General features: G+C 48.5%; 3 protein-coding genes across 5 annotated transcripts in view; 1 reads left to right on the top strand and 2 right to left on the bottom strand.

The window, feature by feature from the left end:
- Positions 1 to 17637, bottom strand: part of DBNDD2 (dysbindin domain containing 2) — a 41432-nt gene extending 23795 nt beyond the window's left edge. Inside the window, exons 1-2 of the mRNA XM_049779396.1 lie at positions 17574 to 17637; positions 15655 to 15722 (exon numbers count right to left, since the gene is read on the bottom strand). Of these exons, the coding sequence (XP_049635353.1) occupies positions 15655 to 15667 (13 nt within the window). The 5' untranslated portion in view covers positions 15668 to 15722; positions 17574 to 17637. The remainder of the gene's footprint in view (positions 1 to 15654; positions 15723 to 17573) is intronic.
- Positions 1 to 17735, bottom strand: part of SYS1 (SYS1 golgi trafficking protein) — a 37347-nt gene extending 19612 nt beyond the window's left edge. The window contains exons 1-3 of one of the 3 annotated variants that reach the window (XM_049779407.1): positions 17574 to 17735; positions 15655 to 15722; positions 13783 to 14199 (exon numbers count right to left, since the gene is read on the bottom strand). In XM_049779407.1, coding sequence (XP_049635364.1) covers positions 13959 to 14199; positions 15655 to 15722; positions 17574 to 17735 — 471 coding nt within the window. In that variant the 3' untranslated portion in view covers positions 13783 to 13958. Of the gene's footprint in view, positions 1 to 13782; positions 14200 to 15654; positions 15723 to 17573 lie in introns of those variants that run through there. The other 2 variants (XM_049779408.1, XM_049779409.1) reach the window with 2 other exon arrangements.
- TP53TG5 (TP53 target 5) lies at positions 3988 to 8493 on the top strand. The gene is made up of 5 exons (XM_049779475.1): positions 3988 to 4110; positions 4520 to 4594; positions 4768 to 4898; positions 7022 to 7541; positions 8386 to 8493. Exons 1-5 carry the CDS (start codon positions 3988 to 3990, stop codon positions 8491 to 8493), a joined length of 957 nt encoding a protein of 318 aa, XP_049635432.1.
- Positions 17736 to 18096: the final 361 nt, after the last annotated feature.

The raw sequence follows: 18096 nt of genomic DNA, 5'->3' as shown, positions 1-18096 counted from the left end.
ACCAACTGAAAACACTGCATAAAATTTGTAGAACATCGTAATGCAATGTTGAAAGAAAAACCACTAATATCTCAAACTCAAATCAGGGCCGGAGCAATAGCATGAGGCCAACACAGGATGGACGGACACACACCCCCAACCTTCGGTTCTAATCCATGCATCCCATATGACCCCCGAGCTTGCCAGGAGCAACTTCTGAGCACAGAGCCAGGAGTAACTCCTGAGTGCCGCTGGGTGTGACCAAAAAACCAAAAACCAAAATCAAAAACAAAAAACTCAAATCAGGAAAGCTAAACAAACCCCTATATAGTATGCATCAATATAACTTCAAACTATAAGTTTAAGGAGGTGGGAGCAATAGCACAGGAGTAGGGCATTTGCCTTGCATGCTTCCAACCCCGAGGGACCTCGGTTCAATTCCCGGCAAACCATATGGTCCCCCGAGCCTGCCAGGAGTAACCCCTGAGCACCACTGAGTGTGACACCCCCCCCCAAAAAAACCCCAAATGCTAAGTTTTAGATTTAAATCTTTTTTTTTTTTTTTTTTTTTTTTTGGTTTTTGGGCCACACCCGGCTTTGCTCAGGGGTTACTCCTGGCTGTCTGCTCAGAAATAGCTCCTGGCAGGCACGGGGGACCATATGGGACACCGGGATTCGAACCAGCCACCTTTGGTCCTGGATTGGCTGCTTGCAAGGTAAACACCGCTGTGCTATCTCTCCGGGCCCCCCTTTTTTTTTTTTTTTTTTTTTTTTGGTTTTTGGGTCACACCTGGCAGCACACAGGGGTGTGACCTGAATGCTGGGATTCGAACCACTGTCCTTCTGCATGCAAGGCAAACACCTTACCTCCATGCTATCTCTCCAGCCCCTAAATTTAAATCTTAAATTTAAAAATGTAAGAATAAGGCCTGGAGTGGTAACACAGTAGTAGGGCATTTGCCTTACACACAGCTGATCAGGATGTTTACAGGATTGATCCCATATGGTTCCCCGAACCAGGAGCAATTTTTGAGTGCAGAGCCAGGAGTTGCCCCTGAGCGCTGCCCAGTGTGCACCCCCCCAAATTTAAGAATAGAGAAAAGCAACAAGCTGGAGCCATAGCAATAGTACAACGGGTACTTGCATGTTGCCAACCCATGTTTGATCCCTGGCATCCTATATGGTCCCCTAAGCATTGCCAGGAGTGATTCCTGAGTGCAGAGCCATGAGTTACCCTTGAGTGTTACTGGGTATGGCCTAAAAATCAAAACTAAACTAATGCACTGTTGGGGGGTGGGCCTAAAAATCAAAACTAAACTAATGCACTATTGGGGGGTGGATTATAAAATGGTAAACAGTAGTACTTTAACATGTTAAAAATTGAAATTTTTCAATTGAAAATTTAAAAGTAAGGGCTGGGGAGATGGCTCAAAGGACTTGAGCACATGCTTTGCCTATGGAGGCCTGGCTTAATCCCTGGAACCACATGGTTTTCCCAAGCATTGCTGTGAATGGCACCAATCCAGGAGTAGACTATGTACTATGCACCTTCCCCCCACACACAGACACCCCACATATTCAAATCAGTTTAAAGCAGAATCTTGGTACTTTATCCCAGTCACTCCCAGCGCAACTCAAGCATGAGTTTCTCCTCTTTGACATTATGAAACTCTTTCTCTCTCCTCTCCCAATTTCCTAACAAACAAACAACACCCAATAACTATTTACTATTTCATCTACTCATCTTCTCCATAAATTCTTCTCTGCTGCAAAAAGACAAAGAGCTTGAGCCCAATGAGGCCTGGAACTCTTGCCATTGAGGTGCAGAATTCTTACTTGTAAGTCTGAGAACCACGTTTCGAAGTGCCATACAGCTCAAGCAGGACACAGCAATACAACTGCTGCAGGGTGGGTTTCGGGGCCTGGGTCTATGCCATGCATGCATGAGTTTGTACATTTTTACCAGCCCTAAGCTGGTAAAAAAAAAAAAGTGTGCAAAAATGCGGACCATACCCTGTGTTCATGATATGGGTGGACCCAAGAAATGTTCAAATAAACTCTTAAGGTTTGAAAAGAAAAAGGACATTATTTCTGCTCTGCATTTCCCTACAAATCTGCATTCAATGACATCACATTAACAGCTTAAAACTGATCGTGGCAGTGGTATTTATACTGCAGAAATAGGTAAATTCTGGGTCACTGAAGTTTGTCAACTCTTAATAGAAACAATGGATGTCAGAGAGATAATACAGGGACTAAGGTGCTCTCCTTGCTGTGGCTGGCACCAATTTCAATCCCAGTACCACTATGGTCTCCAAGTACCACCAGGAGTGATCTCTGAGCATAGAGTAGGAATAAACCCTGATCACTACTGGGTATGGCCTTAGCTACTCTCTACTCCCCTAAAAGATAAATGGAGGAAGTGTTAATAATGCTGATTTAATGTAAACACATAGCCTGTCTTTAGCTCTTATAAATAGCAACACATATACTCAATTGAGAAAATATATATTCAGTACAGTAAATCAGTCAATCTTTTTCAATCACTGGTGAAAAAGTAGAATTTCCAAGTATTTGTCTTTCACATATTCGCTCTGTTCTTCCTCTTTACTATAAATGCGAACATCAAAATTCACTTGCTGGGGCCCGAGAGATAGCATGGAGGTAAGGTGTTTGCCTTTCATGCAGGAGGTCATTGGTTCGAATCCCCCGTGCCTGCCAGGAGCAATTTCTGAGCCTGGAGCCAGGAATAACCCCTGAGCACTGCCGGCTGTGACCCAAAAACCACAAAAAAAAAAAAAAAAAAAAAAAAAATTCACTTGCTACTACATTTGTTTGTTCATCACCACGATCTAATTCTAGATGCAAAATTTAAAATTCCAAAAATGAATAAACTGACTATAGAAAATTTACAGTGAAGAACATTATAGAATTCCCTTAGAATTCTTTTAGATTCTATAAGTAAATTTTACTTTATTCTATTTTTTGGCATGGCAGGGATGGAACTTAGGGCTTCATGCATACAAGGCAAGTACTCTACAACTGAGCTACATCCCTAGTCACTACTGGAAATTCTTGTTTGTTTGTTTGTTTGGATACAGCAGTCTGACTCTGTTCTCAGGAGTCACTCCTTCAGGACTTGGGGGGACCATATGGGATGCCAGGGATCAAACCTAGCTTGGTTGCATGGAAGCCAAATTCCCAACCCACAGTACTATCTCCTCAGCCCTTCTACTAATAATTTTAAAATAAACACATACATACACAGAAACATACAGAAATTAAATTCTTTGTTTCAAATAGTCAATGGATAAACTTTTATAAGCACATATACAGAGTTCAGTCCCTGTCCAGTGAAACAGAAGCTCACTGAGAGTATTTCCTGTGAGACTTAGTGCAGTACCTGAGAAGGTGGTAGGTCCATGGTCAACCCGAGACATCAATGCATGGAAGAAAATGGGATGGAAACCCCTAGTAATGACGTTAACATCAGATCTTTGGTTTCTAGCCTCCTCCCCTATTCAACATCTAGTTGTATGACCCTCAGTGAATTATTTATTTCCTTGCGTCATGCCTTCCTCATTCACAAAGACAAGGTATTCCTTTTTTTTTTTTTTTTTTTTTTCTGGTTTTTGGGCCACACCCTGTGACGCTCAGGGGTTACTCCTGGCTATGCGCTCAGAAGTTGCTCCTGGCTTCTTGGGGGACCATATGGGACGCCGGGGGATCGAACCACGGTCCGTCCTAGGCTAGCGCAGGCAAGGCAGGCACCTTACCTCCAGCGCCACCGCCCGGCCCCCTTTTTTTTTTTTTTAAGGTATTCCTTTTAACTCACAGAGAGGTGTGAGAAGATAACATTGCTCCACAGAGGGGTATTTCCTCTTTACTTCCCCCAATAACCCTGACATTATTTCTCCATGGAAACCAGGCCTGCTCTGTCACAGTGATGTCACAGCTCTCCTCTGGAGGTGTCAGCACAACCTGATATCCAGCCTGACTGCTGGCTGAATGGACAGTGGCAGGACGCAGGCAGTAGCTGGTCCAGGCCTCACTCCACCTGTTTTGAGACCCCACGCCCACAACATGAATCACCCTGTAAAGAAGAAATTCAAGCATGGTGTGGCTGCCATGGTGAGGCTTGGGCCTGGACCTAGAAAGGGGACTTAACAAAGGGCCCCGACTACACCTGAGACAGGGGTCTTCCAGTCTGGCCCAGGAGAGACAGGTGAAGGGTGAGGGAGGTCAAAAGAGTTTAGACTTTTTATTTTAGTTGAGAACTTTTGGTTTAGTCTGCCCCCAAAATAAGATGACAAAATACTCCTCTAAGGATGGCCAACCAGCCAAGTGGAGACAGATCTCTCTCTCTCTCTCTCTCTCTCTCTCTCTCTCTCTCTCTCTCTCTCTCTCTCTCTCTCCTCTCTCTCTCTCTCTCTCTCCCTCCCTCCCTCCCTCCCTCCCTCCCTCCTTCTCACCCCTCCTCCTTCCCTCCTTCCCTCCCCACTCCCATCTTTCTTCCATTCCTCCTCCTCCACCTTCTCAGATGCAAAACAAGGGATCACAGAGCAAGATACAGCAGCCTATCAGCAAAACATTCAAGCAAGACCGTCTTAAAGTGGTGAGACCCCCGTTTTGGTAGCAGCACTGTGCCTCACCATGGGACTGAGTGACCTGAGGAGACACCAGGCTCAACTCTGTGCTGAGTTGAGTGGGGGGAGGGGGTGAAAGTGGGAGGGTGAGCCTCAAAAAAGCTGATCCTTCTGTGTTTTCCTGATTTCTCATCTCTGACAGGTGTTAAGAAATTTAGCACTCTTGAAGCTACTCAAGAACCCAAACCACCGGATCCAAGAACTGTATAAGCTGGCTAAAGCATGTTGGAATTCACTGCTCAGATCTCCAAGGGTCTTCAAGATGTCCTCTCAGTGAGTTCAGTCTACCCCCTAGCCCCAAACATGTGTCTAATAGTTAGAAGTATCAGGATCAGGCCCTGCCAAGGCATGTAAACGATGTGTTTTAGGCTTTCTCAGAGCCTTTGGGAAATGTAACTCTCAGCCCTATTACCAAGGAAGGGTTCAGGGTAAAGTGGCATGGCCCTTATTGCTGAGCTGGTAAGTGGCAAGCTGGGATTTGAAACCATTCCTGCCTGATAACTGAGCAATGGCTTTAATCACCAGGTGATGGGACCACCATGCTCAAGGATACTAGAGACTCTATCCTCCTCCCCCTGCTCCTCATAGTCAAAAGAACCCTGCCTGAGATTCCTTGCAGACTTGTCATCCTGCTGAAATCTCCCCAGAGATTCCATAGGAATAGCAGGAATGTTCAGTTTGGTGGGCACATGCTAAGTATTTAACAAGCCTGTCCCTACGTTACTGGTTCTTCACACCAAGTCAGTCCTGTAGACTGAAAATGATGACAAGTTTTGGGTTCACACCCAGCTGTGCTCAGGGATCACTCTTTTCCTTATTTTTCTTTATTTTTGTGTTTGGGTCACACCCGGCGGCGCTCGAGTTAATCCTGGCTCTGTGCTCAGAAATCGCCACTGGCAGGCTCGGGGGACCATATGGAATGCCGGAATTTGAACCACCACCCATCCTGAATGGGCTGCGTGTAAGGCAAACACCTTACTGCTGAGCTATCTCTTCGGTCCTTAGTGTTCACTCTTAACTCTGAGTTCCACACCTGGCTATGCTGGGAGGGTGGGGAATGAGGAGGCAGGGTGATATTCAATGCCGGGGATCAATCTAGGATGGTTGCATGAAAGGTAAGAATAAATTATCCCTATTTTATTTGAGGAAACTAAGGCTCAAAGAGGTCACATTGCTCAGTTCCCATCAGACATATGGTGTGGGCAGCATTTGAATCCACATGGTTTCTCTGGAAAGTTTGTGCACTCCACAGCATCTCCTTTGCAGGACTATTGTGAAGGTGAGGGGACCTGATGACACTAGAGCCAGTGGCTTTCACTATTACCTTATACACTCAGCTGCAGCCACGCTTTGGGGGAAGAGGAGTTATCCATCACACACACCCTTTGGGGTCCTAAGCTGGCTGCCTCCATGCAGGCAGACAAGGATCATCAAGTCAACTGGCTCAAGATCATTGTAGTGCATCAAACCTCTCCAGCAAGATGACTGGGGAAATAATACAGAGGGTAGGGTGTTTGCCTTGCATGATGTTGGCTGGGTTTGCTCTCCAGCATCCCATTTGGTCCCCTAGCCCACAAGGAGTGATTCCTGAATGCTGAGGCAGATGTAAACTTGGAGCATTGTCAGGTGTGGCCCCCAAACAAAAACAAAACCTCTTGCTTTTGAGGAGGACCTCTCTACAAATAAAGTCCCTCCCCTCCCCCCACACTGACCTAAGCATGATATAGTCTAGAGGCATGAAGAATCCTAGAGTTTCTTAGGATGTTATCTGAGGACAAGAGACTAGTTCACCCTGGCACTGAAATCCAGAGACACAGAAACCTAATGTAGTGACCAGTGTGGCATCTGCTGGGATGTTTCCAACACTCCTGCCAACGCCTGTCATAGTCCCTTCCTCTCTGACCAGACACTACTGGGTAGTAGAGGCACTGATTTTTAGAATCCCAAGCTGGCTGCCCAGAAACTTGTCAGGGTTAGGCTAGAGCAGAACTTTCGAACATTTTTTGGCCAAGAAATGCAAGCACTGTCAGAAATACCTCAATTCATGATGTCCATTCCAAATTGATATGTGCAAGAATCTTTTACTATTACCTAATTATATGTGGGCTCCTCCATATTCAGATATAACTTCCAGTTTAAGAACATAGGTACTATGGGACAGAGATATAGTACAGTGGATAGATAACTAGCCTTGCACATGGCTGACTAGGATTTGATCCCCAGAATTGTCTCCATATTGTCTCCAGAGCACCACCAGGAGTGACCCCTGAGCACAGAGCCAGTAGTAAGCCCTGGGCACCACTAGGAGTGGTTCTAGAACCCCACAAAAGAAAAGAGCAGGGGGAGGGGGTCCTAGGTTACTGTCCAATACTAATGGCCCTTTCTCTCCCTGCCAGACACACTGACGTCTTCAAGATGGTAAGATGCAACGACGACAAAGAGTCTCAGGAGGCTGGGAACTCCCAGAGTAGGCAGAAGTTGGAGGCAGATAAATCTGCAAGGAAGCCTGAAGAGAGGGAGAGGTCAACGCTCGGGTTGAGGCTGAGGGAGAGGACCAAGACAAAGTGGCTATTTGCTGCCAAGCCTCGAGAAAAACAGGCAGAGCTAGTAGAGACAAATGCCACCGAGGCCCTGCCAGGCCAGAACCTGACCACCTGCCCTAGCAGAGCCGGGCAGAATCGACCTCCCACCAGGGATCCCACAGTTGTCTTCTTGAAGACCAGCCAACACAGAACATCCATTGGGGACATGAAGAAGCAGAATGCAGAGAGCCAGTGGCTGTGGTTTGCGGGGCTGCCCACGCGAATACACCTCCCAGGGCCGCGGGTGATGTGCAGGTCTTCCAGGTGGCGCTGGATCAACCGATGCTGCACTCGATCCTGCTCCATTGAGCTGCCTATGTACCATCCATGCAGGGTAGGGAAAGGCTATGTCCGGCCAGAGTCAGAGGGCAGGGCTGGGCATCCGGAGCCTAGGCGGGGGTGGGGTGGGACACCTCACATAAGCACAAAAGTCATTCCGAGGTGGCAAGCACTGAGCACAGCTATTGCTGGGATCTGGTGGGCAGGGGTTTGAGTAAGCAAATTGAGGGGCTTCCAAAAGGCATGGGTTGAACATCCCAGCCGCTCTCAGATCCTTGTTTCTAGTAAGATTTATTCTGAACAGGGATCAGAGAGAACATATAGCGGGTAGGGCAACTGCCTTGCATGTGGTAAACTCAGGGTCGATCCTCGGCATCCTATGTGATCCCCCATGCCCACCAGGAGTAATTCCTGAATCAGAGTCAGAAGTAATTAACCCTTTAGCATCGGCGTGTGGTCCAAAAGACAAATTTTTTTTATTTTGAGCAAATGTGAGAAGGGAAGAGGGTGGCGCAGGAAGGAAAGGAAACATATTCCAGCCCATCCTAGAGGACACTGAGGTCCCAAGGAAGGAAGCGGTGACGCGCCTGCGGGTCCCCCGGAAAGGGAAGGGTTTCCCCCTCGGACAAAATCAGCCAGCCACCCAGACAGCAGCGCCGCGCCGGGATGCAGCGCCCCCTGGCGGTGGTACAGCTGCAGCGCAACCCCGCGGTGTCTGCTCGCAGGTGGTGGTGTGACCCAGGGCCCGAGTCCCCAAGGGAGCAGCGGCGATGGCGAGGATTCTCGGATTCGGCGACCGGCAGAACGGGAGGGATGGGAGGGCACATGCCTAGAGGACAAATGAATAAATGTCCCATATGGCACTGGAGACGTGACGGCTGCCTTGCCTGTTTTTTCAGCGGGGAATCAGCCTGGAGGCTGCTGCATCAGGACACCCTGATGTTTGGCATGTCATGCCCAGAGCCAATGAGCTGCACCCCTCCACCACCTTCGCCAGTGCTCTATGAGGTCACTGGAAGTCAGGTGCAGAGCTACTAGAGTGGGTAGCCAGGCCTAGCCATACCCATCCAGTCTGTAGCTGCCTAGGAAGCCCCCACCTCCAGAAGCCAGGAAGTAGAAAGCAGATTTCTTTCTAGAGGCAGGTCCTTCTGGTGGGAGTCAGGGCAGGGCTGGGGAGTTTCAGACTGGGGAAGAGAGCTAAGGTGGAAAGCCCCCCCCACCCCAGCTCAGGTACAGTATAGCTTTTAAAAAAAATAACAAAACCAAAATAAATTATTTAATTGAATCATTGTTAGATAGTTGAAGTTATTCATGATTGAGTTTCAGTCATACAATATACAACACCCTTCACCAGAGCACATTTCCTACTACCAATGTCCCCAGTTTACCTCCCACCATCCATAACCTTGCTTGCCATTGTGCCAGTCTCTCAATCCCTCTTATTCCCTCCTCTCCCTTCCCTTCCCCTTCCCTCCTCTTATAGTGTGGTCTGCAATACTGTTACTGAAGGGGTGTCATGCCTATTACTTTACCTCCTTTCAGCACCCAGTTCTTGTACAGAGTGACCAAGTCCAACTATCATTGTTAAAGTGGTCCCTTCTGTACTCTAACTGCACTCTCCTGCTTTTTGTGGCAAGCTTCCTGCTGGCCCTTGTTTCTATTGTCTGGGAACTATACTATCTTGTTTTTATATTCTCACAAATGAGTGCGAATGTGCAAAATGAGTGCACAAATGATTGTATATGATAGATATGATAGCTACCATACAGATGATAACTGTATCTCCCTACAGCTATCCCCCTAAAGCTTTAGGACAGGGCATTTGCCTTACAAGTAGCTGATCTGGATTTGATTTTAGCATTCTATAAGGTTCCAAATCTGCCAGGAGTGATCCCTGAGTGCAGAGCCAAGAACAAGATATGAGCACCACCTGGTATGATTAAAAAAAAAAATCCCTTCCCCTGAATTCATACCCTGCACCCTCCTCCTCAGTAGTGACCTGCATAAGGGGATAAAGGTCCCTGCACTTTTCCCTACCTACACTCCCATCTTTCCTACCTCCCACACTCTACCAGGGTCTATGCTCCTCCACCATCCACTTTCCTAGCACGGTCTGCCATATTTCAAGCTGTTTACCCAACCCCAGTAGTCTTGGTTTCCTGTCTCCTTGGACTCTTGGCCTGAAGCCACTTCCACCTCTGGGGTAGGCCAGTGTGCATGGGCTATGGGTACAGGGAAGTGTGGCATGCCTGAGCACTAACCATCAGACTCACAGAAGGAAGCTTTCTGGATGGGGGAGTGACTGACTTGTTTATACCATGAGTTCAGGAAGCCTGAGGTATCAGAGGCCTCCAGGGCTATGGAGCTTCCCCTCTGGCCTGTCAGCAAATGCCATCCCAGCCTAATGGGCCCAGATCAGAACAGTTACCTACAAACAGGTGAAAAGCACTCTTGGGATAAGCATCCCTTCCCATGCGCCTCCCTTGCTTCCTTGTGTAATTATTCAGGGCACCAACTCTGCATTCTTCTCTCTCCATATAGCGATGGACGAGGTAGGGAATGGCATGAATCAAGGTTCAGACTTTAGAACCCAGCTCAGTGATGGGTGAAGAGTCAATCACTTTCCTTTATCCTGATCTACCAGCTCAGTGATGGGTGAAGAGTCAATCACTTTCCTTTATCCTCTACTACTGCACTGCAGATCAATCTTTCTCTCAGAAAAAAAAAAAGTGGTGCCTAGTGACTGGAGCAATATAGCATGTGAACCTGGGTTCAATTTCTGGCATCACATAAGGTGCCAGGAGTGATCACGGAGTGCAGAGACAATAGTAAGCACTGAGCACCACCACCAGCTGTGACTCCAAAAAAAAACAAACAAAGCTAGTGGTGTATGGCATTAGAAGTCCTTAGTATTGGGTGTTACTCCCAAGCAGTAACACTGATAATTCTTGGCCAAACCACTAGTGGTTTGATGCAAGGAACCAAGGATGTAGTGCACCAGACCCTGAGAGACCAGAGATCACCCAAGCTACTCTGGCCACATCTACTTAGCGCGCAAGGCTTACTGCTGGGCTTACTTATTTACCCAGTGATTGGAGAAGTACATTGTGATATGAAGGATCCAACCTTACTAGTTAAGGCCCTTAGATAGGTTAAGAAAAGTATGATGAGGCCGGAGAGATAGCATGGAGGTAAGGCATTTGCATTGCAAGCAGCTGATCCAGGACCAAAGGTGGTTGGTTTGAATCCCGGTGTCCCATATGGTCCTCCATGCCTGCCAGGAGCTATTTCTGAGCAGACAGCCAGGAGTAACCCCTGAGCACTGCCGGGTGTGGCCCAAAAACAAAAAAAAAAAGCTGGTATCACTGCCAGAACGTAAGTCCTGGCTCTACCAGTGCCTGTCTTATAACCCTAAATATATTCTTTACATTTCTCACCTGTAAGATACAGATATAGCATTTCCTGCTTCAGAGGGTTTCTTTTGCAGAGCAGAGAGAGTTAAAACAGGGCCTTGCATATGCAAGAAAGTGCTCTAGCACTGGGCTGAGCCTGATCCTCAGAAGTATATGTGAGGATAAAGAGCAACAAATAAGCACAGATAAGGCAAGGCCCTAAGCTGCCTGCTGCTATCTTCTAATGCTCAATAAATGCTATTTATTACCAGTATCACATGTCACTGCCATTACCCAAGGCTCTCTGCAGCCTGCCTCTGGACATTGTTTTTACTGTTCCTCTACAGATTATAAAAATCACAATGGGGTGGGGGTGGGGCAGCATGGTGGCGCTAGAGGTAAGGTATCTACCTTGTAAGCACTAGCCAGGACAAACCTCAGTTCAATCCCCTAGCGTCCCATATGGTCCCCCTAAAGCCAGGGGTAACCCTGAGTGTCAATGGGTGTGCCCCCCCCAAAAAAAAACCCAAAAAATCAGAGTGGACCCTATATTCTTTTATCCTCCCCCGCAAAAAAAAAACTCAGCATAATAAAAAATATGGCTCCCTTTTAGGCTGCTTCACCCAAATTCAAAAAGTTCTAAAGAGGCAGGGCACTGGAGCTTCCCCTCTGGCCTGTCTGGAAATGCCATCCCAGTCGAATGGGCCCAGATCAGAACAGTTACCTAGAAACAGGTGAGAAGCACCTCCCTAGATGACAACACAACAGGTGCACACCAAGAAGTCTATATAACTAGAACTGTCCCACAGGGCACATATGCCAGGGGTGAGTATGTGTGTGAGTGTGTGTGTGTGTGTGTGTGTGTGTGTGTGTGTGTGTGTGTGTGAGAGAGACAGAGAGAGACAGAGAGACAGAGAGAGAGACAGAGAGACAGAGGAGAGAGAGAGACAGAGAGTGGAGAGAGAGATAGAGAGAAACCAGACCCAAGTGTGCTAGCACAGCTGGGGCCCTTTTTTTTTTAAATCAAGACTCATGTCCAAGGTCCAGGGAGATAGTACACAGTGGGTAAGGTGCTTGCCTTGAATATGGCAGTTCCTGATATGATCCCCAGCATCCCATATAGTGCCTTATGCACTGTCAGAAGTAAATCCTGCCGGCGAGGTGGCACTAGGGGTAAGGTGTCTGCCTTACAAGCGCTAGCCAAGGAAGGACCTCGGTTCGATCCCCCAGCGTCCCATATGGTCGGCCCAAGCCAGGGGCAATTTCTGAGCACTTAGCCAGGAGTGACCCCTGAGCATCAAACAGGTGTGGCCCGAAAAACCAAAAAAAAAAAAACAAAACAAAACAAAAAAATCCTGGGGCCTGAGAGATAGCAATGGAGGTAAGGTGTTTGCCTTTCATGCAGGTCATCAGTTCGAATCCCAGCATTCCATATGGTCCCCCGTGTCTGCCAGGAGCAATTTCTGAGCATGAAGCCAGGAATAACCCCTGAGCACTGCCGGGTGTGACCCAAAAATAACAACAACAACAACAACAACAAAAAGTAAATCCTAAGCCAGGAATAACTGTGAACACCACTGGGTATAACCCAAAAACAAAACGAATAAAAAGATGTGTCTATGTCAACAGTTGCTTTTTGCAGGCAGGTTCTGAGCACCCTATGTTCCTAAGGTCTCTCACCTTGGTACATCCCCATCTCGGCCTGGGCATGCTCATTCTTCAGTCACATCCCATCAGCAAGGGCCCATTCCTATCACTAAAGTTTCCTACAGAGTCCCTAAAACCTCTCTCTTATCTGTGTTGCCCTCACACTGAAAGCTAGGCAGGCAGGCTCCCGAAGAACCAAAGAGGACGGCAGATGGTTTCTATGCCTGCTTTTATCCAGGCAGTGTTCTCTGCAGGGCCCATGCAGAGCCCGCTGCCTAGTGGGACAGGAACCAGGACCAGCATCCTGCCAAGACTCACAGTGCAGATAGAGGGATGAGCCACAGGAGTCTTTTAACCAGGGAATAACTTGGGGTCTCTGAAAAGAAAAGGTGGTCTAATAATTCAGCTTTACCACTCTGCACACACTCCACAGAGACTGGCTGTGTCTTCATTCAAAGACTCGATCGCATATCACAAAGTAAGGACAGGCCGCAATGTGGAAAATACTGTATTTATGTACAAAGGATGGGCAGCTGCAAGCCCCTCACAGAGGATACGCTGTCCCAAGGACAAATATTAGCAGCATATTCCTAGCTCCCTGGGGAAACAACAACCAGAACCGGGAAGACAGGCAATTCTTCCCAGTGCAGGGTCCCAGGTAAGGCAGGAAAAAGGAACCAGGGCCCTGAGGTGTCCAGCAGGAGCAGGGTGCCAAGTGGTTCCTGGAAAAACAGGCAGTGACTCGATGACCAGGAAGGGGAAAGCAGCGCTGGGATCCTTCTGGTGTGTGTGTTTGGGTGGGGGTGGGGGGGTCCTCTGGCTTGCTAAGTTGAACACTGGCAGCAGGGTGGGGACCAGGCAGAAGTCAGGCCTGAGCTTAAGGATGTGTGCACAGCGCAGCGGCACTCAGAAGGTGCGCTTCTTTGTGTGGGTGCCTCCATCTGCTGCCCACTCCCCGACAGTGGCTTTGCACCTATATCTCCTTCTGTGGCTACAGATCCAGACACCAAGTGCTTCTCCAGACAGAGCAGCTGTGCTTCGGCAACACGGCCAAGGGAACAGCTGTCCCAGGAAGATAAGACAGATGGCTGGATGAGTGGTTTGCTCCAATCAGATATCCTTGATTAATTTTTTTTTTCGTTTCTTAGAATAACAGGCTGGTGACAGGTATGGTGGCTCAAAAGCACCATGGTTGCAGTACTGCTACTCTCCAGAAAGAGGTCCCCTTGCTGATCTCACAGAAAAGATTCCAGCAGGCAGGCTTTCCTTGCAGCTGCAATCCTGCCAACTACCTACCTTCTTCACAGACTTTCACAGCATCTCCCACACCCAAGGCTTCACTCACACCTGGGTTGGACCTTAGATGGAGAGTCTGAGCAGCCCAACATGTTGTGCGGGGCCAAATCGCAGCAGAGCATCCACAGAACCCGGTTCTAGACATTGGACTTGGGGGCTGAATTGAGAGGGATCTCCTTGAGCTCCGTCCGCATGCACAGGTACTCCCCGATGACAGCCATGAGTGCAATGCAAACGACCTGGACCAGCCACCAGGTCAGTGCTGAGGGGAAGCGGGAGCTGTAGAACCAGCAGCCCAGGAGGTGAAAGAAATGGACAGTGACAGTGAAATCCAGGCACTGCTTCCCTCGCCGGATGAAGTACAGCAAGCCCAGGGCACTGTGGGGAGAGGACAGCAGTGAGTTGTCACTGGGTTGTCCTGATCTTAGACTGATTTTTTTGGGGTGTAGAAGCAGGAACTATTTAAGATGGCAGAACAGTGATCAGAAATAAGAAAAATATTAAGCAAAAATTATAAAAATCAGATACATAGAGGACTCTGGCAAGAGGAACAAAGCACAAACTTGGCGACATATGGAAAGTGTTGGGGTTTAGAGGAGGATTGTGATACCCTGAAGCACACACGGTCTATTATCTACATCTGGGCAAACCATTAGGGTAGAACATGGTCTAAAACCAACTGATCTTCCCATCCATTTTCAAAAGACAGAGGCCTATTATTTAATATTAGATACTTTAATTTTCAGTAAAGTAAAAACTATTTTAAATACCATTCATGACCTGACATTTATCTGTGGGAGTCAATTTAGGTCAGTCAGTCTCTCCATTTTCTTTCTTTCTTTTTTTTTTTTTGGTTTTTGGACCACACCCAGCGGCGCTCAGGGGTTATTCCTGACTATCTGCTCAGAAATAGCACCTGGCAGGCACACAGGGCCATATGGGACGCCGGGATGCGAACCAACCACCTTAGGTCCTGGATCGGCTGCTTGCAAGGCAAACGCCACTGTGCTATCTCTTCGGCCCCAGTCTCTCCATTTTCAGTCTCAACTGTCCAGGGCAGGAATGAAGCTATTCTAGGTATAGCCTGTGAGTTAAATCCCTTGACAGTCATCCCTGAGAGGTAGATAATACTATTAGCCTCATTTTACTGATGAGGAAATGGGCTTAGACTTAACAACTACGGTGGCTAGACAACTGGTAAAGTTGAAATTCAAAAGCAAGTGTATCGATCGGCCTCTAGAAACAGAAAGAGTTCCCACTCACTGTGCTAAACTGCCTCTCTAAGATCAAGCATGGTTGAGTGAGCTTTTTTTTTTTTTTTTTTTTTTTTTGTTTTTGTTTTTGGGCCACACCCGGTAACGCTCAGGGGTTACTCCTGGCTATGCGCTCAGAAGTTGCTCCTGGCTGGGGGGACCATATGGGACACCGGGGGATCGAACCGCGGTCCGTCCAAGGCTAGCGCAGGCAAGGCAGGCGCACCTTACCTTTAGCGCCACCGCCCGGCCCCAGGTTGAGTGAGCTTTAATGTGACCAAAACTCGAAGAATTTGGCTAATGGAAACGTGGACTAAGAATACAACCAGTTCTCCTGACTTCTGATCCCATTCAGGGAAGTGATCTAAGAAAGAAAGGCTGCATACAGAGGGATATAGAATTTTCCAACTAAGTAAAACAGTGATAGAAGGAGCCCCCTGATGGAACCCATCCCAGAATTAGCCTCTGCCACCCACAATGCTTCAGAGCAAGTGCTAAAGCCTGTCTCAAGTCCAAGTTTAAGAAGTTAGCGTCAGGGAAAAGTTCCCCAGAACTGGTGAGCAAAACCGGTGATACTCACCAGGTAAGGGCATTGAGAACGAAGGACATCATGGAGAGCCGGCCTGGGGGGGTGGAAAAGCCCAGGATCTGCAGGGAGGGGAAAATCACAAATGGAAATGTACTGGACAAGTGATTTGGCAAGGCCCAGATTCCAGGACCCTCAGGGTCTTTTCAAAAACAAACCATCTTTCCAGAGCACACACAACAATTACTCCCTTTCATGTGCATGACAGTGATTTCATGTGCATTGCATGTCCTCTGAGGCTGCCTCTTAGAAAGGAGGAATAAGAAGTTAAGGCACTTGCCCAGGGGCCTGAGTGATTGTACAGCACAAAGGGCATTTGCCTTGTATTTGGCTGACCCAGGTTTGATCCCTGGCAACCCATATGGTGCCCTGAGCCTACCAGGAGTAATTAGTGAGTGCACAGTTAGGAGTAACCTTGGAGCACAGTCAGCTGTGGTCCAAAACCCAAACCCCTGCCAAAGGCACTTCCCTAAGTGAAATAATAAAGAAACAGAAAGAAGAATGTGAGAGGCCTGAGAGAGATAACACAGCCATAGAGTGTTTGCCTTGCATGCAGCCGACCCAGGACAGACTGGAGTTTGATTCCCAGCATCCCACCCCGAGTCTGCCGGGACTGATTTCTGAGTGCAGAGGCAGGAAGAACCCCTGACCACTGCTGGGTGTGGCCCAAAAACCAAAAAGAAGAAAAAGAAAGAAAGAAGAATGTGAAAAGCAGGGCTCTAAAAATTCTAACTCACAGGCCAGGTACCAATTCTAAGTTTGGGATTCACTGGAACACAGCCAACTCCATTCCCTAAGTACTGCTAAGTGCTGCCTTTATAATGCAGTGGCAGACATGCGCAAAATCTTTACTTTCTTTGCCTTTTGAGGATATAAAAACCTGCCAATGGCTGGTCTATAATTCAGTTCAGGTGCCTGAGATGGCTCTTTAAGCCCTTCCCAAAAAGTGAAAGGATCGTACAACCACACTCCTGGAAGGTACAATTCTGCCATGCTTGCCATAGAAACAGACTAACATCAAGCCCACCACCTATGGCTCACATAAGCCTATAATATCCACAATTCCTACAAGAATCTTACTACCAGACGGAAGTCAACACAAGGAATGCCTTTTCTTGAAAAGTAACTTGCCCAAGGGCTATAAAGAGAACAAACTCCCTACTACAGCCCAGGGCTGCCTCTCTGCAGCAAGCACCTTTTGGGTCTCCTTTTTTTTTTCTTTATGAAGTACCTTCAAACTCACAGGACCCTATGACCCTCGGCACATTTTGCTGAGCATTATTCTGCTCCATTCTGATAGAGGAAACGGGCCAACTACCCCAAACTCTACAGCTGTTGCTATATTGAAGCCCATGTCTGACACAAAGTCTCTCTGAATCCAAAGTTCAGGGGCACTGTGCGGCAGTCCACGCCTTCTTTGCCACTGTTCATTTTTTTTTGCAGGCTAGAAGAACTAAGGTTCAGAGGTGACAGCACCTCAAGTTACACAACTAATGAATGGGACTTTGACAAAGTTGGCTTGACTCCTGGGTCCACAACGTTTCCATGAATCCCCACTCCCCTAGCCCTTACACAAAAAGAGAACCCCCTTTCTAGGAGTACATCCTGGTCCTTTCCTTTGCATGACTCCTACACTGTGGCCAGTGCAGCGGGTGTGTCTGTGTGTGTGTGTGTGTGTGTGTGTGTGTGTGTGTGTGTGTGTGTTAGGGGTTTGCATGAGTCCTGTACTGTGGCCAGTGCAGCGTGTGTGTGTGTGTGTGTGTGTGTGTGTGTGTGTGTGTGTGTGTGTGTGTGTGTGTGTGTTAGGGGTGCTTTGAAAAGCGGCAGGACAGATCCCCACAAAGCAAGCAGGTGTGTGTCTGTGTGTGTTAGGGGTGCTCTGAAATGTGGCGGGATGAAGGAAGGGCCCCTACCTGATCGTCAAACATCTGGTCCAGCGAAGGGCTGCTCCGCACCAGCCCGTCCACCAGGGCCAGCCACAGGCCCAGCGAGCCGTAGTAGACGGTCTGCATGAGGACGATCTGGGACAGGATCAGCAGAGGGTCCCAGACGTAGCTGCGGAACTGGCCCGCCATGCCGGCCCGCGGGGTCCGGGTCAGAGCCGCCGCACCATGGGCCCCGCACCTGCCAGGACACAGGCCACAGGCCCCGCTCAGCCCCGCCGTCACCGTGCCAACGCCGGGAGGGGCCGGGGGCCGCGGGGGTCGACGGGCCCGGACGGACAGGCTCCCTCCCGGAGGAAGGGGACATCCTGCCCACCCCGACGACGCTCAGGCTCCCGGGGATCACTCACCGGAGACGGACTCGGGGGTCGCAGTGCCCGGAACACGCTGGCCTCACCGGCCGGCCCCCCAAAGCACGGCTGACAGGCAAGAACGAAGGAGAAGAGGGCCCTGCCGGCCTAGAGAGGCCGAGCTCCAGCGACGGCGGCGGCGG

This window comes from Suncus etruscus, chromosome 9, assembly GCF_024139225.1.
Source record: "Suncus etruscus isolate mSunEtr1 chromosome 9, mSunEtr1.pri.cur, whole genome shotgun sequence".
NCBI lineage: Eukaryota > Metazoa > Chordata > Mammalia > Eulipotyphla > Soricidae > Suncus > Suncus etruscus.
Note: the sequence above shows the minus strand (reverse complement) of the source record. Positions and strands in the feature narration are given on the sequence as shown.

What these genes read in the sequence shown, in the direction of transcription:
- TP53TG5 (XM_049779475.1), top strand. Translation starts at nt 3,988, where the DNA reads ATGGACAGTGGCAGGACGCAGGCAGTAGCTGGTCCAGGCCTCACTCCA. An exon ending in GTCTTCAAGATGTCCTCTCA is followed by an intron (nt 4,899 to 7,021) that starts GTGAGTTCAGTC and finishes TCTCCCTGCCAG; the next exon opens with ACACACTGACGTCTTCAAGA. An exon ending in CTATGTACCATCCATGCAGG is followed by an intron (nt 7,542 to 8,385) that starts GTAGGGAAAGGC and finishes CTGTTTTTTCAG; the next exon opens with CGGGGAATCAGCCTGGAGGC.